Here is a 22,627-nt window from a genome sequence, read left to right as displayed (position 1 = left end):
CTCTAAACATCATGTATTTTGTATTTGACATTTTTATTTTATTTATTGTGTGTTTCCCTACTAGAATGTGTGCTGTTAGGAGGGCAGGGCTCTTTGTTACGTCTTTCCACTCTTGTGTCTTCATTACTTTCAGTAGTGTCAGACTAACAGAAGGTCTCAGTAAATATTTGGGGAATGAATTGCAAGTTAATTTTTCTGTGCGTATTGCACTGTGCTTAGTTATAAAGGTAAGGTAATGACACTTCTATTCCATATTATTATGAAGATTATCTTGAGTAAATACACAGCTTTCCTAAGATATATAAAGAACTCCTACAATGCAAAAAACAAAAAAAAAAAGAGAGACAGAAAGACAACAACCACCCGACTTAAAATTAAGCAAAGAACTAGAATAAATACTTCTAAGAAAATATGCAAATACCCAATAGACTCATGAAAAGGCATTTAACATCACATACTTAGGGAAATGCAAACTGAAACCACAATGAGATAAACTTCACTAAAATGACTACCATCAAAAAAAAAGTGGGGAGGAAGGAGAAAAGAAAGTATTGGCAAGGATGTGGAGAGTAGAAATGCTTGTGCACTGTTGGTAAAAATGTAAAATGGTGCAGCTGTTGTGAAAAACAGTATGGTATTTCCTCAGAAAGAGTTTGGTGGCTTCTCAAAGAATTGAACATGGAATTACCATATGCCCCAGCAATTTCCCTCCTGGTTATAAATCCCTAAACAGTTGAAAATGAGGATTCAGGCATGTATTTGTACACCATATTCAAAGCAGAATTATTCACAACAGCCAAAAGGGAGAAGCATCCACTTGTGGGTGGATGGGTAAATGAAAGGTGGTATATACTTACAGTGAGGAAAAGAGGAAGAGGGCAGTTATTGCTCAAGGGGTAGAGTTTCATGTTGCAAGATGAAAAGAGATGGAGATGGATGGAGATGGGTGGTGGTGATGGTTGCATAAGAATGTAAATACACTTAATGCCACTAAACTGTACGTTGTAAATGATTAACATGGTGAATTTTCTGTTAGTTTTTTTACCATAATTTTATAAAATAAAAGCATGCCTCCATAGATAACTAAGGAGAACCTACTGGATGGCACAGGGAACTCTATTCAGTGCTCTGTGGTGACTAAATGGGAAGGAAATCCAAAAAAGAGGGGATATATGTATACACAGCTAATTCACTTTGCTGTATATCAAAAACTAGCACAAAATTTTAGAGCAGCTATACTGCAGTAACATTTTTTAAAGAAATAAGTGAGATAGATTAAACTTTAAAATAAATAAAAATGTACCTTGCACCATATCAACAACATAGTAAAGACTCATTAAATGATAGAGTACAGAGATAGAATATAAAATTTATAACAGAACCACCTTGTGTTTCTTGTCTATAATTATGGCTGACAAAAGAAGATCTGGCTATAGAAGTAGGTCTCTCAGTTTTTTTGTACCAGCTTGGCAAATTCAGCCAAGGAAAAGGAGGGTGTCAAAGGCTGCAATGATTTTTCCATCTCAAAGTTAGATTGCTATTGCCTGGCCACATAACACACTGTCTCAGCAGGAAAGAAAGTAAGTTGCTGGTCTCCTTTTACTGCAGAAAAAAGAACAGAGCTAGCTATAGAATAACAGAATTGGATTAGGCCTTGAAAAAAAATCAATACCTGTTATCCCAGTGCCCCGGGGCCTAACTCTGTAGTTTATTTAACAGAGTTTGTGACAACAAAATTGAAGAAGAACTCAGTAAACTAAATTATTCCCATCAAGTTCCTATTGAAAAGGAAAGGAGCATCTTTACTAACAGAATTGATGACACATTTAGTTGGAGGAGTAAGTTCTTAAGAATGAGAGTATTCTTGCCTAGTGGGAGAAGTGACAATGCTCAAAGATAAGAGCTGAGCACTTATCACCACCCCACGAGCACTCAATGTCAATGTTCCCTTAGCTGGGGGGACTGCAATGGTGTGTGAATAAAGAGCACCATCAATGCCTTTCTCGATAGTGGCTGCAAACAGAGGTGATCCAAGTCTCCTGAACTTCATCTTTCTCGAATAACTCATTTACCAAACATTTTAATGAACTTTACTAAAGTAGAATTTTGTTTATGTATACACCCAGGTGACTCCCTCCCAGATCAAGATATTAAACATTTTCATTATCCCTGAAAATCCCCTCAAGCTATTTCACAATCACTGTCCCTTTCAGAGGGTAGCCACTATTTTATTTGTTAAATAAAAATTATCTATTTTTAAATTTTTATATTTTTGTATAATTTTTAAAGGCCACTTTCCATTTATAGTTATTACAAAATATTGGCTATGTTCTCCCTGTTGTGCAGTACATCCTTGAGCCTGTCTTACTGCCAGTAGTTTGTGCCTCCCACTCCCCCATGCATATATTTTAACTTCTATCACCATAGATTTGTTTTTCGTGTTCTTGAGCTTCATACAAATGGAATCCTACAGTATATATGTTCTTTTTGTGTCTGGCTTCTTTATTCAGTATGTGGTTCTTATGCCTATTTGTAGTTTGTTCTCTTTTTATTAATGAGTAGTATTCCAAAGAAGAAAACCCAGTAGCCAGTAAGCACTCAGTATTATTAGTCATCAAGGAAATGCAAATTGAAAATTGCAAAAGAAATAAATTTTTAAAAGGTTGACTATGCCAGGTGTTGTTGAGGATGTAGAAAAACCAAAACTCTAATACATGATGGTGGAAGTGTAAAATGAAACAATTTCTTTGGGAAAGTATTGGGTAGTTTCTAAGAAAATTAAACATAATCTACCCTATGACTAGGAATTCCACTCATATACCTGGAGGAATGAGTGTGTATGTGCACAAAAATACTCTTATAAAAATGTTTATGGCATCTTTATTCATAATGGTTCAAGACTGAAAACAACCCAGATACTCATCAGTTGGACAAATTGTGGTATACACCGATGAATCATTTTTAAGGGCCTAATATGTGCAAAACACACTCTGTCTTTTTCATTTCTTCTTTCAGTGGGCCTGACACCCTCTCCTTGGGGATTTCATTTGATTCTCAGGTTCCTGAGAATGAAGCAAGGAAGGAGCAGGGGACACTGTAGACCGCCCAGTACCAGATACCTGCCAGCTTTCCCCAGCAGACATCACATTCCAGATTCTGGGTCACACAGTCATCAAGAGGTGTCCAATTTCTTTTTTTTTTTTTATTAGTTGGAGGCTAATTACTTCACAACATTTCAGTGGGTTTTGTCGTACATTGATATGAATCAGCCATGGATTTACACGTATTCCCCATCCCGATCCCTGCTCCCACCTGCCTCTCCACCCGATTCCTCTGGGTCTTCCCAGTGCACCAGGCCAGAGCACTTGTCTCATGCATCCCACCTGGGCTGGTGATCTGTTTCACCATAGATAGTATACATGCTGTTCTTTTGAAATATCCCACCCTCACATTCTCCCACAGAGTTCAAAAGTCTGTTCTGTATTTCTGTGTCTCTTTTTCTGTTTTGCATATAGGGTTATCGTTACCACCTTTCTAAATTCCATATACATGTGTCAGTATGCTGTAATGTTCTTTATCTTTCTGGCTTACTTCACTCTGTATAAGGGGCTCCAGCTTCATCCATCTCATTAGGACTGGTTCAAATGAATTCTTTTTAATGGCTGAGTAATATTCCATGGTGTATATGTACCACAGCTTCCTTATCCATTCATCTGCTGATGGGCATCTAGGTTGCTTCCATGTCCTGGCTATTATGAACAATGCTGCAATGAACATTGGGGTGCACGTGTCTCTTTCAGATCTGGTTTCCTCAGTGTGTATGCCCAGAAGTGGGATTGCTGGGTCATATGGCAGTTCTATTTCCAGTTTTTTAAGAAATCTCCACACTGTTTTCCATAGCGGCTGTACTAGTTTGCATTCCCACCAACAGTGTAAGAGGGTTCCCTTTTCTCCACACCCTCTCCAGCATTTATTGCTTGTAGACTTTTGGATAGCAGCCATCCTGACTGGCGTGTAATGGTACCTCATTGTGGTTTTGATTTGCATTTCTCTAATAATGAGTGATGTTGAGCATCTTTTCATGTGTTTGTTAGCCATCTGTATGTCTTCTTTGGAGAAATGTCTGCTTAGTTCGAGGTGTCCAATTTCATAAACATTTCCTGAACATGATACTAGACCCTGAGAGGTAGATACAAAGATAATTAAGACATAGTCCCTGTCCAGGGAAGAGTGGTGGAGAGCATGAGTCTTGGGGAGTCAGAAAAACGTGTGCTTGAACCCAGTTCTTATTAGCTATGTGCTCTCAGCATGCCCTGATCTCCTCATCCATGTAAGGCATCGCACAATACAAGCCATAATCTGCCAAAGAGCGTTCTAAGAGATGCATGGGAAGTGCATAGTACCATGTCTGGCACTTACAAGGTTTTAAATCAACGTTATTTATTACTATTATTGTTCTATTGTACTATTACTACATTTGTTCACAATTTAGTGAGGAGGAAAGCCATCAACTAATTACAAAGAGACATTTGAAAAGAGGTGAACTGAGCTTTGGGGATACAGAGAGAAAGAAGCTAATACGTGCTAGAAAATTCTGGTAAGATGTCTTATAGGATTTATAGAGAGTTGGGTGTCAGCTCAGGAAACAAGATCTGCAGCTCTAACATTAATGATGAAATAATACAGTGAGAGGCAACATGATGTAATAAAAAGAGCATCAAGATTGAAACCCTCCTGCCTTAAGTTTGAATCTAGGCTCATCCATTTATTAACCAGAGGATTTTGGACAAGTCATTTAACCCCTCTAAGCTTCAATTCTGTCGCTTATAAATGATGACAATTCCTATTTCTAATGGTTATTGAGGATAAAAAATATATTTATCACACACTTAGGGCAATACCAGTTACTCACTACACAAATTTTAACAGTCACATTAACTGACTGAGAAATTAAAGTCCCACACACTGCTCTTCTTGGAGTGAGGCTTTGGGTTCTTTTCAAAACAGCAACAGCAATGACCACCCTGGGACATTTGCTTATTGTCATGACTTTTACAGTGGTTATGAGATTCAGGGATTCTAGCAGCCCGTTCAGCCAGGAAAATGCACACCTGCATAAAAAATGTGCGTGATCCAAGAGGTTCTGAAACTCCACAGAATGTAATCCCTGGAGTTGCTGAACTTCCAGAGTCCCCAGTGAAGAAGTGAGCCCCTGAAAAGACCATAAGCTGAACCATCCAAGGCAAATGTCTTAGAACCTGACTTCTATGACTCCCTATTTAATTGGGGCTCAATAAGCAGCAGGAGAATGGAACAAAGTGTGAGAGCAAACCTGGTTTAAAAAAAAAAAAAAAAAATCTCCTGTGATTACATTTTTTCTCACTCAGGCAGTTTACCAAACAGCACCATTTATAAAGTGCTAATCTTCTGCTGACTCAGCCGCTGAGCCCCGTGGCCACAGCCATCAGGCAGGTGGTCTGGTGCACTACTCTTTAAGTCCACATGGAGTCGTTTGTCAAACTCCTGCTTACCAGCCACACTTTTTCTTTCCTCGAGCTGTACCTACTTCAGCACACTCAAATGGCATCCTTGTATGTCAAAGGGTTCGACTGGCCAAGGAATATTTTTTAAATGTTTTTTTCCTCCAGATGCTTTGACATTATGTGCAAATAGCCTAAAGGCTCCATGATATTTTGAGATTCTAGTCAAGGAAAGATGATATCTTATCACCTGAACTGTCTGTAGATACTGCTACGTTTTGTTTTGTTTTGAGAATCCTGAGTTTGATTCAGTCCGAGGAGAAAGTTATCAATAAGCCTGGTTCCCAGTATTTTGCCTCCATCAGCACCATTGTCATGGTCATCGTCATCTTGCTTCTTGCCCATTCATTTGCCCTTCCCTCCTATTCCAGTCTCTGCCCTTCTCTCTGCTCCCAGGAGGCTGATTCCTCAGACTCCACCTCCCAGGCTTCCTTCCTGCTGGTTTCCTGATTGGTTTGGTCACTGGGAGACAGAGGCTGGAGATGAGAGAGTGGAGTGGGGGTTGGGGGATATTTCTTCCCCGTTCTCTTCCTGGTTTGCAGCCCGGGCTGCCTCCCTTCAACCAAGCATTCTGTCCAATGGGCCCTGCTCCAGGAATCCAGCTCTGCCTGTGCTCCATCATCCTGTGTTCCTCTCTTTGCCCCTGTAAGATAAGGGTGGTAAGCCTCCCATTGTTTCTAGTCTCTGGGTGCCTCGATACCCATGTTTATCTTCTTAACCAAGTCATCCCTTCATGGGTGTCTCTGGTCCTGCCAGGACCCTGATGACACATCATCTTCATGTCATCATCTCTGTGACTATTATTTATGGATGGTTCCTCATGTATCAGACACTGCTCTATTCAGAAGGCAAGTATTATTTTACAAATGAGAAGATAGACTTAGCCATCTGAAAGATCTTATCCCAGGTAACACAGCTAGTAAGTGGCAGAGTTGGAATTCAAACTGTTCTAGAATCTCTTTTTAAACCACTGCCAACAGTTCTCCAACACAGTCCACGTCAGAATCCTCTGGCATGTTTGCTACAAATCCAGATTCTCAGAAACCTTCTCAGAGCTCTCTGCTGAGGAAGCCAGCTGTCTGTTTTAATGTGGGCAGTGAAGCTGGCGTGGGGTCATCACCCAAACCAAGGGAGCTAATTGCATAGGTTAACGGACAACCAGTGGAACAGGCTGGCATTAAAACTCTGACCAGCATGGGCAGCAGTCATTAGGGAGGCCAATCAAGCTCTCTCTCCCTCTGCTTTAAATGAAAAATGCTAAGGAAATTAGTCAAGAGGTAGAGGAAGGAGAGAGAAAGAAAACCATAAAGAGAAACAGGCAGTGAGTGAGTGGCATGGCCATATGCTGGAGCAGTGACTGGTGATGCAGTAATGACAGTAATGACTATTCTTAGCCTCTTTTGAGATCTAACTCCTCTCACCCATCAACTCACCAGTGATCTCAATAATTGCTGGTCGTGTCTTCCCTGACCCAGACTCATTTGACTGAGCTGACATCCCCCAGCTTTTACAGAAGGAGCTCTAAGCTAACACAAGTGAAATAGCCTCCCTACTGAGCCTCCTGAATTAACTCTGTTCGTTTCTCTAAACCATTATGAACAATGAAGCCAGAATGATGTGTCCAAAATGTAAATCTAAGTTTATCAGCCTCTTTACTTAAAGCTCACAAAGGGTTTCCTAGTCTCTTGACATAAGGTGAAAATTCCCTACCGTGATCTGTCAGTTGCTGTGTAATCTAGCAACCATGCCTTCTCTTCATCCTTACCTGGAGCCTCTCTCCCCGTCAGCTTCTTTGGTACAGCCACTGTGGCATTTGTTCAGTCCTTCCTGATCACCACCATCATTCCTGTCAATGGGTTTAGCACAGGCTCCCCCGTCTGTCTATAGCGTGGGTCCCCTGCCCTTTCACCTACTTCACTCCTACTTGTTCTGTGCTTAGTCGCTCAGTCGTGTCTGACTCTTTGCTACCCCATGGACTGTAGCCTGCCAGTCTCCTCTGTCTATGGGGATTCTCCAGGCCAAAATACTGGAGTGTGTTACCATGTCCTCCTCCTCACTCCTACTTAGTAGCATCAACCATCAACTCCCTAGTGCTGCCTCCCTGACTTCCCTGACTGATGCCAATCTCATAGAATCCCGGATGCACAGTATTGTCATACGTGTGACTTCTTGTGTGTTACCTGGTTAATATCAGTCTTTCCCACAAAGCTCCCTGAGATCAAGATCCATGTCTGAAATTTCTCACTATTGGGTCCCCAGTACCTTGCAGGGTGGCTGGCCCACTGCAAGCACTCAAATATTTGTTGACTGCATGCATGTTTTAATGTCTGCCTACAAATAAACAATAGAATACAGCTCTTCTACAAGAGCCACTGTTTAGTTGTCATGGAGTGAATGACACTGGTAACAGTGGGCAAGCAACTGTTGCTTAGGAAGGGCCAACACACAACAGGAGACCAGAGTATGTGTGGCTGCGTGCACAGTACTCAAGACCAAGCACTCCACTTGGAAGGGGAGCCCAATCCTCCTGCAGCCCCAACATCTACCTTACCACCTAAGAACATGCCCAAAAGGTCAGTTGACTCTCCTTTATTGAGTTTCACTTAGGCTTGCAGGTATATTTCCAAAGAGTTACGTCCATGACCTGGCAGCCAAGATCGTGCAAGCATGGTGCTTCTTACCCACTTCAATACATCTGTAAATTGAGTTGGAAAATTAAAGAGAACAAATTTGCAGCGTTGATTGCAAACTGAAAAGGTGATAAAATTAACACAAATGTCTTTGACTGCCTCTTGAAAAACATTCATAAATCAAAATTGGTAGTGATTTTGCTGTATGACATATTGTTTCAAGTATCCATGAGAGAAGGAAATGATTTCAGATCATTCAAATGTGTGGAATTATGGCTAATAAATGAAAAAATACCTTCCTTATGTAATTCTCTTTAGGGAACCTACTTAGTTGAAAAAAAATGTTGAACACTTAATAGGTGCCAGGTATTCCACAGCGCCAAGGGTAGAAGATATGGAAAATCTGCAGAACTCCTGTTTTCAAGGGCCTCACAGACTTATGGAGGAGATCGTGGCAAAATAATAATAACACAAGCTGTATTGCAAGTGTATGTTGTACAAAGTGTACATAGGATGAAGGTCACATTATCCTATGAAGAGAATAATGATGGTGCAGAGTTTTTAGAAAATCAAGAGTGGAAAATCTTGGAGGATCTTCTCTGGTGCTCCAGTTGAGACTTTGCCTTTCAATGCAGGGGTTGCCAGTTCGACCCGTGGCCAGGGGGCTAAGGTCCCACAAGTCTTATGGCCCAAAAAACCAAAACATAAAATAGAAATGATATTATAACCAATTCAGTAAAGACTTTGAAAATTGTCCGCAGTAAAATAAATTATAAAAAAAGAAGAGTAACTCATAGAGAAGACCATAAAAATTCCATGATATCAGAGTCCAGCTTCCTAACTTGAGGGCCCAAGGGTCACAGTCTCTTGACTACTTAGTGTCAAATTCCTTTCAAGCCCTTAAGTTTTGCAGAAAAGAAGTTATATTTTTTTCTTTTTCATGTGACAGTTCAGAGTAGGGATTCCACTGTCTGTGGCAGTTTTACTCCATGCCACCATCTAGGGCCCCAGGCTGATGTAGCTTCAAGATGAGGCTTCCAAGGCGCTCCTGATAATTTCTGGATTAATTGGCTAGAAACAGGAAAGGGCACAGAAAAGCCTGAATAGAAGGTGGTCAGTTCTCTTTTTCCAGTAGAGGGCATTTGCTCACATGCTCACAAGACTACACAAAAGACTAGGCTATGTAGGCCAGCCATTGCCAAGTGTTTCTTAACCATGTGACAGGAGAGAAAGGATTTTGAAAGACAAGCAGGTGCTTTGTCAGAACACTCAGTGCAAATTTACTGAAAATAATCTTTAAATCATTGTATTACCTTACTTTTGATGCTGATATCAATACCCGAACTCCCTGAATCATTATGTTTCTTTCGTTTTGTTGGCAGCATTTCAATATCCAAACAGCTGGCTTCAATAAAAGGTAAGGCCTGGGGTGATGGAGATGTATGCGTTGCTTCTCTACCAGAAGAGCATGCCAAGAGTTAAAACTAATAGGGCAGTGATATAAGAAAACTTATAGATAAATCATAAAACATTTATAATGTCCGTTTTAAACATTTGGGAACTGAGGTCCGGTGACAGGAATTAACTCACCCAAATTTAAAGGCTGAGCTATAATAGGTGCATGAATCCTTGACTCCTAATTCAGTGTTCATCCCACGTGGCCAGATGGCTCTCCATAGGTGGCATCCGCAGTGTATCCAGAGCAAGACCATCAGCATCTGATGCATGAATGTTCAGTGGTACTCAGGACAAAGTCAATCCCCAACTGCCTCTGTTGATTGAGCAAAATATAGTGTGCCAAACTCCTGAGGTGTAAACATTTGCCTTTATAATTTCACTTTATAGGTAAACTATCTTTAGAGGGAACAATATTGTCATGGAAATAACAATGAAAGAAAAGATGCACTCATATACTTGGATCATTATCTTATTCCAGAACATGTGGCTTGTTTACAGAATAACAAAGTACAGCTGGATTCCACTATATTGTAGTTATTTTCCCTCTTAGATGGCTGGTCTCTTTCTCCAAAGGAGACACTTAATATTTTTATTTAAATAAGTCTTCATCTTGACAAAAATATTATTTTTATATCATTGTAGCACAAGTCATCCATGATTTCTGTTTCACAACTTCTGGCACTTTTTGATAATTGTCAGTGACAAGATATCATGTCCATGACATGATGAATATGCATGACATTTCTCACATAACAATCCTCTCTGGGAGGTTAAGGGGGGATTGTAATTCTATCATCTGTACTGCCCTCCAACACACACTCACACACACATATACACACACATCATTCCTATTATCAGACTCCTTACAGTAGACCATTGGGTCACATTTATTCTCATGCCTTAAGAAAACACAGGATAAATAGGGCTCATCTTGTCAGAATTTGTTTTATTCATTGGTAATTTTAAGTTTTATTTGGTGAAATCAGACAGGGCTAGATCATGGAATAGAAGTCAGTACCAATCCACATTTTCTTTTCCTGCTACTTATGCCCTTGACCTTTTGGGGAAGGTAGGTGGAATGACGGTTGAACACATATTTCCCTCTAGCATCCAAAGTAGATTTAGAGTCAAAAATTTGAGAAGTACTGGAGTATTGGGAAAACTATTGATCTGGCAAGAAAAGAGCAGAGATCAGTTTTTAGTTCTGCCATATACAACTGATGCAAACTTGAATAAACCACTTTTCTCCTGTGGATCTTCTTCATTTGCAAAATAAGTAATAGTAGGAGTTCTAAACTAAGGTCATTCTGATCCCTTACAGAAATGAGAATTGTGTTTCTACTACACTAAAATATTAGGAACTCACTAAATGAAATATTTCATGTTTAGGGTTCCATGTTCCAGAATAGCTGAGGTGAAAGAGGCAGGGATGGTTCTCAAGTTCAAGTCAGTTCAGTCCAGCACACATATGCTAACGCCTACAACATGCTAGGGCCTGGGAATGAATGCAAAGATAAATAAGATGCAATGACTGCCCTCAGGGAACTTATATTCTAAAGCTGCACTGGGCAATATGATACCCACTAGCCACCTGGATATGGAACACTTGAAATGCAATTAGTTTAAATAGAAATGTGCTGTAAGTGTAAAATACATATCAGATGTAAGAGACTTAGTAGGGGAAAAAAGTGTAACATCTGAATACTTTGTTCATGTTGATCACAGGCTGATGTTATATTTTGACATATTGGGTTAAATAATATATTTTAAAAATAATTTTATCTGTTTTATTGTAATGTTTCTATGTAGCTACTTAGAAAAATTTTAATTATAATTGGGGCTTGTATTATATTTCTTTTGGACAGCACCGATGTAGAAGGAAATTGAGACAGATAAACAGAGTGTTTTAATGTGAGGGTTCAGACAAGTTTATGTTTAGGGAAGTAGAGCACAAAGGAGGGGCATGAAGCCCAGTTCCAGGGTTTGAGAATACACTGCCGGAAAAACAACGTCTAGAGGCTGTATGCATCATGGTGAGGGGCCAGACTGCCTGTGTGACCTGCAGCAAGCTACTTAATCTCTCTGTGCTTCAGTTTCCTCATGCATAAAGCAGAGATGATACTGGGACCACCTGAGCAGACAGACAGATGTAAAGATTAAATGAGTCGAATCATATATGTCCCATAAAGGAGTGGCTGGCATAAAGGGCATGGAATCCACTCATTCATTACTACTGTCCCTAAGAACTCAAACCCCAGGATTGTTCTCTTAATATTGCTTACTGCTGTCTCCCCAGAACTAGGACAGAACCTGGCAATAAGAACTTGTTGGGAAGATAGGGTTATAAGAAACTACAGACAGGTTAGTATCATTAAAGGGTAAAAGTGAGATAGAAACTAACAGGAGAGATGGACATGAAGCGCCTGGTTTAACGCCCTCTCCACCACCTCCATTCCAAAGGCAAGAGCTGATAAAAGATTCCAAAAAACAAACATTGAGCCTTTGCATTTTCAATAGCACTTCACCCTTCACAATATGCTTTCACATATTCGCTCACAACTCCATGAGGCAGACAGGACAGGAATTAGGAGGCAACACGCTGAGTTTTACTAAGGAAAGAACTCTACCATAAAAACAGGAAACCAGAAAGCCTTGCAAAGTATCACCAGTATTGGTAGGATAACCGGAGCTCCTTGTTATCTTTTATTTTTAATGTTTTTCTTGTTCTGTTTTTACCACGAGCATATGTTATTTTACAGTTAGGGGGAAATCCATGCTGTGTTTAAAAGAATGGAGGAGAAGGGAAAGAAGTGGGCTAGTCCAGATGGAGTCTCCCTCTGAAATGCAGGCAGAACTGAACTTCATCAGTGGATTGGGAAGTGTCTGGTTTCTGCAGCCTCTGTGGCGATGCTCTTAGAAGGACTTATTCCAAACTGGCAGATCTTTCTGTGGCCTTTGAAGGCAGACAGACTTTGAAATCTTCCCCTGCCACTCCTGAGCAGTGTGACCTTAAGATTCTTAATCTCTCCATGTGTCAGTGTCCAATATGCAAAAGTGAGACACAAATAGCACCTACCTTTCTGGCTTTACAGAGCATTAAATAAGATTATGTTAGAAAGGCATCTGGCACGTAGTAAACAAGAAAAGTGCCCGTCATTATTTTCAAGCTCACTCACAGCTTGGAAATTCACACTCCCTGCCAGGAGGGCACATTCAGGAGAGGAAGAGGTTATTGTGTCCCCTGAGAAGTCTCAGACCCAGTAGAACAGCTCATATTAAAGCCCTCTCTAGTTATGACGAGTTATTAATAAAAAACTCAACTGGCAAAAATTACAGAAGGGCTATTACCTCTTAAGGAATTCAGATATTTCCTCTAAACAATTTGTTTGTTAAAAACAAGACTATTTATATACAGAGTTTATTTTTTAGCCACTTAAATTCAGGATTACCATAGTATAGCTCCCCACCCACTCAAACACATACATCTCTACTGAGGAAAGGCAGACATGAGCTACAAGAAATGTGCCATCTCCTTTGTGTTTTGATGAGCAGGAAAATCTTGGGTAACTGAGGACAGTCTGAGTTTTAAAAATGGGTTTCAAGATGTGGCAGAAGTGAAGGGAAGAACTGAATAAGGATAGGAGGAGAATGAGCTCCACATAGAACCCAAAGACACAGAGAACTTTCTGAGGCTAGATGAAGGGCCAGCCACTGGATGAGCAGACAGAAGCCATGGGTCAGAATGAGACTGAGGATCAGAAGCCAAAGAGGAAATCAAGGCAGAAGAGGCTGAGGATACAAATTCCACAGACATTTATTGAATAAATATTTGTGATGCACTTCCTGTATGCTAGACACTCTCTAAGTGCTGAAGATTCCACAGGCAAGACATCCCTGTCTTCATGAGGCTTATGTTTTCAACGTGAAATCAGATTCAACTGTCACTTATTAGCATGTCCTCAGCAAGATCAAATCCTGTCTTCATCTATAAAATGGTATAATAAATGGACGGACACACTGTGTTCATGGGTTGGAAGCATCAACCTCATGAAGACATCAGTTCTCCCCAAGTTGCTCTCTAACTTCAATGAAATGCCACAAAATTCAGGTTTTTTTGAAAACAGATAAGCTTATTCTAAACTTTATGTGGAAAAGAGAAAGCCCTAAAATAGCCAAAATAATTTTGGAAAAGAAGACAGTGGGAGGAATCTTCAGTGTCAAGGCTTACAAGATAGCTACAGGAATCAAAATAGTATGAGGCTGACAGAGGAATAAATACATAGTTCAGTGAAACAGAATAAGGGACCTAGAAATTGACTCACGCTAATATGCTCAACTGATTTTTGACCAAAGTGCAAAAATAATTCAACAAAGTAAGGATAGAGTTTTTAAGAGTTGATACTGAAACAATTGGTCATCCATAGCTTACAAAAAATACACCGCTACCCAAGTTTCATATCTTACACACAAATTAATTGAACATGGATCATGGATTTAAATGTAGAACACAAAATTATAAAATGTTTAATTATACCTAGGGCAAATCTTTCAGCAGAGAAAAAATTGTTAAATTTGTCTTGATAAAAATAAAAAAACTTCTCCTTCACAAAAGACTCCATTGAAGAATAAAAACACAATATAAAGACAGGGAGAAAATATTTGCATATCACATATCCTAAAAAAGACTTGTATCTTGAAAACTTTAAAACTCTCAAACCTCAAAAATAGTTTTTAATTCAGTTAGAAAGTGAGCAAAATCCATGAACAGATCTGAACAGATAAATGTTTCACTGAGGAAGATATACGGATGGCAAATAAACACATGAAAAGACGTTCAACATCATTAGCCATTAGGAAATACAATTTAAAACCACAGTGAGATGTCACTATGCATATATCAGCATGGCTAAAATAATAGTGACCACCCTGAATGCTGGCAAAGATAAAGGAAAGCTGGATCCCTCATACATTGCTATGTGTGTGCTTAGTCACTCAGTTTTGTCTGACTCTTTGTGACCACATGGACTATATATAGACCACCAGACTCCTCTGTCCATGAGGATTCTCCAGGGGATCTTCCCAACCCAGGGATCAAGCCCAGGTCTCCCACATTGCAGGTGGATTCTTTACCATCTGAGCCACCAGGGAAGCCCATGGACCTGTAAAATGGTATAGCCACTATGGAAAACAGTTTCAGTTCAGTTCAGTCGCTCAGTCGTGTCCGGCTCTTTGCGACCCCATGAATTGCAGCACGCCAAGCCTCCCTGTCCATCACCAACTCCTGGAGTTTACCCAAACTCATGTCCATCGAGTCGGTGATGCCATCCAGCCATCTCATCCTCTGTCATCCCCTTCTCCTCCTGCCCCTAATCCCTCCCAGCATCAGGGTCTTTTCCAATGAGTCAACTCTTCGCATGAGGTGGCCAAATTACTGAAGTTCAGCTTCAGCATGAGTCCTTCCAATGAACACCCAGGACTGATCTCCTTTAGGATGGACTGGTTGGATCTCCATGCAGTCCAAGGGACTCTCAAGAGTCTTCTCCAACACCACAGTTCAAAAGCATCTATTCTTTGGCGCTATGGTTTCTTAAAAACAAGAAGTGGGCCTATCATATAACCCAGCAATTGTATTCTTGGGCATTTTTTCCAAGGAAATATAAATCATGTCTATATAGTAACTTGCATACAAATGTTCCTACAAGTTTTATTTATAATAGCCAAAAACTGTAAACATCCAAGATATTCTGCAGTGGAGGCCAACACCTTTATTAGCATGCTTTGGCAGATGTTTATGGACAGAAATTATAGCTTCACCATTTGGTCTAAGTTCTGTTCAGAGATACAGTAAAAAATTGAGAAGGTCCACACACTCTTTCCCTTCACCCATTCCTCTTAACTATTGTCCTTCCATTTAACTTTAATTGGGAAAAAAAAAACTAAATTTTTCAATGCCTTCTCTTTAACCACTGAAGAAAATCCTGATTCCTTTCCATCACCTAGGAGTTCAGCATGGTCTAGCCCCTACCCACTTTTCTAATCAAATACTTTAAGCTTCTAGACTCCAGTCACAACTGTCCTTTCAGCTCCTCTAGTGCCATACTCCTGACCTGAACCTTCACATGTGGGGCTCCTGAGCCTGGAACTCTGAACACCACCCTTATCTCAGGCTGATCCATTCTACCCTTTACTGACAGGTCCTTCCTCTCATATTGGTCTTAGCTTAAATAATAATCTACCTAGAGATGCCTCAAGACCACCTGTATATATCAGTACTTTTTCTCCCAGACCCACTCTGTAATTTTCTGTTTTTTTCTGTCTTTATACTTTCTTTGCCTCATACATCATCTGTTGTAAATGTGCATCATATATGTGTATATAGAGAAACAATTATCAAAAAAATATATATATATATAAAACAAACCCATATGTATGCATCCATATCCTCTTGATTACTGTTTCTTATCCCACTAGATTACGAGATCAATGAGGGCAGAGTCCACTCCTGATTGTGTCTGAGCAGCTCAGGAATTACCAGGAACACAGTAAGTGCTCCATACAGAAGTCAGTGTTCAGACTGATCATTTTTCTTTGAATCCACGATTGTTGCACATTACCTGGGCAAAAAGCTATTGGATTTTGTTTTTCTCTTTTTTTCTTCCTGTTCATTCATTCAACAGCATTTAATGGCACCTGCAGAGAAGACTTTTGAGAGTCCCTCGAACTGTAACAAGATCAAACCAGTCAATCCTAAAGAAAATCAGTCATGAATATTAATTGGAAGGACTGCTGCTGAAGCTGAAACTCTAATACTTTGGCCACCTGATTCAAAGAACTGACTTATTTGAAAAGACCCTGATGCTGGGAAAGATTGAGGGCAGGAGGAGAAGGTAAAGACAGAGGATAAGAGGGTTGGATGGCACCACCGACTTGATGGACACGAGTTTGAGTAAACTCCGGGAGTTGGTGATGGACAGGGAGGCCTGGTGTGCTGCAGTCCATGGGGTTGCAAAGAGTTGGACACAACTGAGCAACTGAACTGAACTGAACTGATGCTGTAGCTGAAGCTCCAATACTTTGGCCACCTGATGCGAAGAGCCAACCCATTGGAAAAGACAATGATGCTAGGAAAAATTGAAGGCAGGAGGAGGAGGGGGCAACAGAGGATGAGATTGTTGGATGGCATCACCAATGCAATGGAATTTGAGCAAACTCTGAGAGATAGTGAAGGACAGGAAAGCCTGGCATGCTGCAGTCCATGAGATTACAAAGAGTCGAACATGAGTTAGCGACTGAACAACTACTACGTACCAGGCATTTTTGCTGGTCACTGGGAGTATAGTGATTTAAAAAAATATGATCTGTGACCTCATGGAGCTTGCATTTCAGTTTGAGAGAAAGATGATCAAACATGCAATAAATATAAGGTGGGAGAAGTTCTATAATAGAGGACGTACTAAGGGCCGAGGGAACAGAGAGGCTAAGAGTTTTCTTCACTGAACCTTATGTAGTTCTCAGGTGTCACTGTGTGTTCCCCACTGTAAAGGGCTGAGTTAGCACCACACTTTAAACCAGAGAAACCAGCTGGGAAGATCACTGTGACTGAGGCCATGATTCAAAGAGATCCCTTATCTATCGTGATATCAGAGAACTTGTTCTGGATATCATTCTCCTTTACCACACTGGCCTGTGTGATGCTCTGACACAGAATATAAACTCCACAAGAGAAGGACTTTGTCTTACTCAATGAAGTGTCTTAATGCCAGGGACTGAGCCAAGTACATGGTAGATGTTCTGTAAATATTTGTTGACTAACTAAATGAAATTACACATCAGAAAACCAAGGCTTAAAGAGCTCAGGTGTTTTCCCAAGGTCATATGGCAAGCAGGGGCTAAATCTCATCCTGATTCTACTAATTTTATTTGTTACTGAAGGGACTTTTGTTCTCCATTGTTTAAAGGTCCAGGATCAAACACTGGATGCGTTCCACCCTCAGGTGGCAAAAAGCCAAAGGTCAGGATCACATTGACACACACCTTCCAGTGCTGTTCCCCAGGTTCCCCTGGAAGGAGGAGCCTGATGGTTGGGAGGGTCATTTCTAACATAGGCTACACGGCTGTACATTTCTCCTCTCACAGCTCTACGCAAGGGCTCAGATCTGGAAAAAGCCATCGCCACCGCCGCTCTGGTTTTCAGAAACTCTTCTGACCCTGATGGTAGACTCGGAAAAGCTACTGCCAAAAATCTGCTACAAACCCAGTTTAAGAATTTCACAGAGGTAAGACAATTAACAGGCACCAAGAAATGTGAGCCACACCATGGCAGCTGGCATGAAAGAGTAAAACAGAGGGACCATTTTGGGCTGAGTGGTCAAAAAAGAGCTCCTGGAAAATTAAGGTATAGCTGTGATCTGAAAAATGAGATTAAGAGTGATCTAGGGGTGAGGGCTGGCGGGGAGTGATGGCGTTCCAAGTAGGGAATCTGATGTAAAGCATGTCAGAGACATCTGAGGTCCAGTATTAGTGAGAAGCAGGAGGGAAGTAAGAGCAGTGAGGGAGGAAGCCAGGCAGGTGGTGAGAAGTCGTGTCTTACAAAGGCATAGCCTGTGGGCATGAGGAAGCCAGGGATGGTTTCTTAATTCCTGAGAAAGAAATTACACCAGCTGCAGTAGGAGATGAGACTCCATGAGGGTGGGGAGTGAGGCAAAGAAGAGAGGAACTGTGGGGAAGGAATCCAAACACAGGAAGATGTTGGTTTGGACTAAGGTGGCAAGTATAAGGGGCCTTTGAAAAGTGGAATGAACAGGATCTGCTGTGAGGGTTGAAGAACCGGGGGGTGGGGTGGGGTGGAGGTGGGGGAGGGGAGCCAGTAATGATACGTCAGTTCTGACTGTGGGAAGAAATGGGTGGTGGATCCATTTTCAGAGAAGAGAAATGGAGAAGAATCAGATTGGAGGCGGTCTGGGAGGTGGGGGCAGGTGATGAGTTCTGTCAGCTTGAGTCAAGCTTAAGGTGTCCTTGAAACTTTAAAGTTGATAAACTCAGACAGCAATAGGATGTGTAAGCAGAACGGTCAGAATAGAGATCTGTATTAAGTGAGTGACCAGAGGGAGGGACCTAAATCATCTAGAGGCATCTTTCTCAAACCTCAGTCACTTGATACTCTCTTCAGTACTTTTTTTAAAAGTATTTATTTTTATTTGGCTGCACCAAGTCTTAGTAGCAGCATGTGGGATCTAGTTTCCCGACCAGAGATTGAACCCAGGCCCTCTGCATTGTAAGTGTGGAGTCTTAGCCACTGGACCACCAGGAAAGTCCCCTATCTTCAATGTTTTTCCTGTATCTGCCTATAGCCTATATTAAAATTTACTTAGAACTTTTTAAGTTAACACTCTACTTAAAATTATTTTATAAAGACACTTGATCACTCTTCGAAATGTAAATTCAGTGAGTGGAAGTGGAAGATAGTAAAAAACATAGATGACTGTACATTCCTATCTAATATTTATTCTCACATCAGCTAAAATCACGTTACATTCTATCAGCAGTACAAGTTCAAACTTCAGAAAATAGTAGCCTTGGGACAACAGGTAAGAAGAAAAGAGGGCCTCATGCTGAACCTAAACCACCAACATTTAATGGTAGGCAGAGAGAGAAAAAACCTAAAAGGAAACAGTCTCTCAGGTTCTATGTGTATTCTGAAATACATAAAAGAGAAGTTCCTTTAAAATATAAATATGTATATTATATTTTAGCGTACTATAGTTACATAAGGTGCCATCGACTGGGAAGTCTGGGTCAAAGGTACAGCTTCCTAGGATTATTTCCAAAGAGTATGTGTGAAGTGTTTTTTGGTTGGTTTTTTTTTTATTCCACAAATAAGTGATTTTTTAAAAAGCCTGTTTCATAGAAGCAGTGAACAGAATGGTGGTTGCCAGGAGCTGGGGGAAAGGGGTGTTTAGGTCAAAGGGTACACATTGCCAGCTATAAGAAGAATAATTTCTGAAGCTCTTATTGACAGTGTGATGACTCTAGTTAGTAATAAGGTACTGCATACTTGAGAGTCTCTGAGAGTAAGTCTTAAGCATTGTCACCACACACATACACACAAGTTAATTCTGTGCGAGGAGATGGATCTGTTAATTATCTTGATCTTGGTAATCATTCCGCAATGCATATATATCAAATCATCACATTGTACACTTTAAATATATACGGTTATATTTGTCATTGTTCCACAATAAAGTAGAAAAAGAGCTTGTGCATGTGTGTGTGTGTGAAAGAGAGACAGAGACTCCCGTGTGAGACACAGAAAAATGACTGAAAATAAATGTTAATAATAGTTAGCTATCTTTAGGTAATAGGGTAAAGGGTTAGCTATCTTTAGGTAATAGGGTAAAGGGTTATTTTTACATTCTTCTGGTTTTTTTTTTTTTTCCCTGTATGTCCAATATTAAACACATATTGTTTTTGCAATAATTTTTTTTTAAAAAGCTATTTTTTTTCAGCCAGAAACATCAGATAAGATTTGACAAGAGATCCAAAGTTCTGGGGAATCTTTACAGAGAGGGTAGGAGAGCAAACTGTATGTCATCAGCTTGCATCAGAGGCCAAAAAAAATGACAAATCTCAGAGAGAAAAAGAACACTACATGTACTAGGCAAGTCCTCAGTGAGCTTTTGACAAGTGTGAGAATGAGGACCTAGTGGATGAATTTCATCCTAATGTGATCCACTATCCCTCTGAGAACATCAGAGGAAAAGAATTAAAACCAAAGTCTCCAGGAAAGACATCTCAGCCTCGTGCCCCTCAGTGCAAACTAAACCCAGGAAAGGCAAACGATTCCAGGCTCTCTAGCAGCAGACTCAGCCAGATCACAGGGCAATCCCACCCTCTCCTCCAGAAGAGAGTAAAGACATATTTCAGGGGCTTAGGGGGACTGCTCATCCCTACCCCCCTCAGTCTCAGCGGTCTCACTGAGCATTCCCACTGCCAGACACGCAGCGTCATGGCAGAATGCTGTCTTGGCCCAACTTCCCTGCTCTGCCCTGTGAGAGTGCCAAAGGCAGGTGCAGAGTAAGAGTCTCCGTAACCAACTGGGCTTCCTCCTAAATCCTCACACAGGGTTCTCTGGGAAACTGAGCTGGACCTTCTGGCTGAGTCCAGGGTCTGAAAGGAACATGTCCTTCCTCATAAGCCTAAACATAATTTGGGGGATCTTATTTCTCCCCCTATAGTCAGTCAGAGATAATAAAACTGAGCACCTAAATGCACTGCTAAGAAGATACAAAAGCAAGATGGCAGGTCAGGCCCCAAAAAGACCGGACCTCCATCAGCTCCGTGCTCTTAAAATGCACAGCAAAAAGAGGATCTCCAGCTGTCTCTGACCTGGGGGTAAACAGTGTGCTCCACACTGGTCAAGGGCTGCTTGCTCTGAGAGAGGCAGACATAGGTCCTTTCACCTTCACTGGTAGGTGTCGCCTCTTGAGGAGCAGCCTAGAAAACATGAAAGGTCTTCAGCCTGTGAGAGGAATGTATCATCACTCCTGAAGTGCCTTAGTCATTGCTGCAGTGAGCTTTTTTACAGCCAGCACATGGGTGAGGGTTTGGGGTTAAACTAAATGCAGTGAATCAAATGACCTTAATGTTTTTTTATGCCACTTGGGAAGATATTTCACAAGCTGTTCTTGGAACTGAAAAGGTTTTCCATTTATGTGCTTTTCACAGGTTTTCCTTCAATCTGTTTTTGAGGTTTGATGAACTTTGGTTTGATTTATGATCAAGCTAAGCGCTGAACAATCTTTCAAAGCACATACTTTCTTTTAGCATATTTTACCTCATTTTTCTGGATAATCAAACTCAGTAGATCACATAGTGGATACCTCCAATGACAAAGGGATTGTGATTTGAAAATCAGAAAGCATAACAGTAACTGTATTTGTAGAGAGGTAGTATAGCTTAGTGGTTGAGTGAGGACTCCAGAATCAGGTAGCCAATGCAATGAATCCTGGTTCCACGCTCATAGCTGTCTGTCATGATGTGGTGTTATTTGCTCAGTCATGTCCGACTCTTCATGACCCCATGGACTCTAGCCTGCCAGGCTGTTCTGTCCATGAATTTCTCTGGGCAAGAATACTGTAGTGGATAGCCATTCACTTCTCCAGGGGATCTTCCTGACACAGGGATAGAACACAGGGATCTCCTACATTGCAGGCAGATTCTATTACCATCTGAGCAACCAGGGAAGTTTGGGGCAAATTACTTTATTCTCACTGAGTCTCTGGCCTTGCATTGTAGGGTGGGAAAATAATACATATTCAATCAGGTCACTGTTAGCACTCAGATAACCCATGAAAAGATTTAACACAGTGCTTGACTAGTAGTGCTGGTAGCAACATGGCATATTGTTAATAACATGTTTACTATTGCTTATTATCTATAAAACCAAGGCAGCACAATGAATTAGGCTTTTTACTTTTCATTCTTACAGGGACAAGAAACCAAAGCAAGGTACAAAGACCTCCTTTCTGAACTTGACGAACACACAGAGAATAAGCTGGATTTTGAGGATTTCATGGTCTTACTGTTAAGCATCAGTATAATGTCAGATTTGCTCCAAAATATATGGAGTGTAAAAATTACACAATAATCAGCTTTAAATATATAGTTAGGCAAATTAATGGCAAAAGACAATGTTAAATGATTTAAAAGTTTTTCATTTTATTTTTGATCAATTGAAGGTACTGATCATGCACCTGGGGTTGCCTAGGGTGAGTCTGATTTCTAATATTCAGACCCATTGTCACTACAGAAATCTATGCTCACTCTTCAGGAATGTTTAAATAATATGATATAATCTCTGATGCTTTATAATATAATAGGTTTGATACCACCAAATATTGCATTGCTTTTGCTGTGTCAGTATGTCTTAGAGCACTTCCCTTATAATCACTGAGCCCCTCACTCATTCATTCATCAAACAATGTGTATTGCACTTCTACT

At 40.6% G+C, this 22,627-nt stretch overlaps 1 protein-coding gene across 1 annotated transcript; it reads left to right on the top strand.

The window, feature by feature from the left end:
• Positions 1-8,003: 8,003 nt before the first annotated feature.
• SNTN (sentan, cilia apical structure protein) lies at positions 8,004-22,274 on the top strand. The gene is made up of 4 exons (XM_061129172.1): positions 8,004-8,113; positions 9,553-9,587; positions 17,765-17,904; positions 22,116-22,274. The coding sequence occupies exons 1-4, from the start codon at positions 8,004-8,006 to the stop codon at positions 22,272-22,274; spliced, it is 444 nt and encodes a 147-aa protein (XP_060985155.1).
• Positions 22,275-22,627: the final 353 nt, after the last annotated feature.

Source organism: Dama dama, chromosome 24 (genome assembly GCF_033118175.1).
Source record: "Dama dama isolate Ldn47 chromosome 24, ASM3311817v1, whole genome shotgun sequence".
Classification (NCBI taxonomy): domain Eukaryota; kingdom Metazoa; phylum Chordata; class Mammalia; order Artiodactyla; family Cervidae; genus Dama; species Dama dama.
The sequence above is the reverse complement of the archived record's forward strand: the minus strand, read 5'-3'. Positions and strand labels throughout refer to the sequence as shown.

Bases quoted from the DNA above. Each gene is read 5' to 3' on its own strand.
- SNTN (XM_061129172.1), top strand. From the start codon at position 8,004: ATGTGTGGCTGCGTGCACAGTACTCAAGACCAAGCACTCCACTTGGAA. The intron at 9,588-17,764 runs GTAAGGCCTGGG...CTCCTCTCACAG, and splicing joins ACAGCTGGCTTCAATAAAAG to CTCTACGCAAGGGCTCAGAT. The intron at 17,905-22,115 runs GTAAGACAATTA...TCATTCTTACAG, and splicing joins AGTTTAAGAATTTCACAGAG to GGACAAGAAACCAAAGCAAG.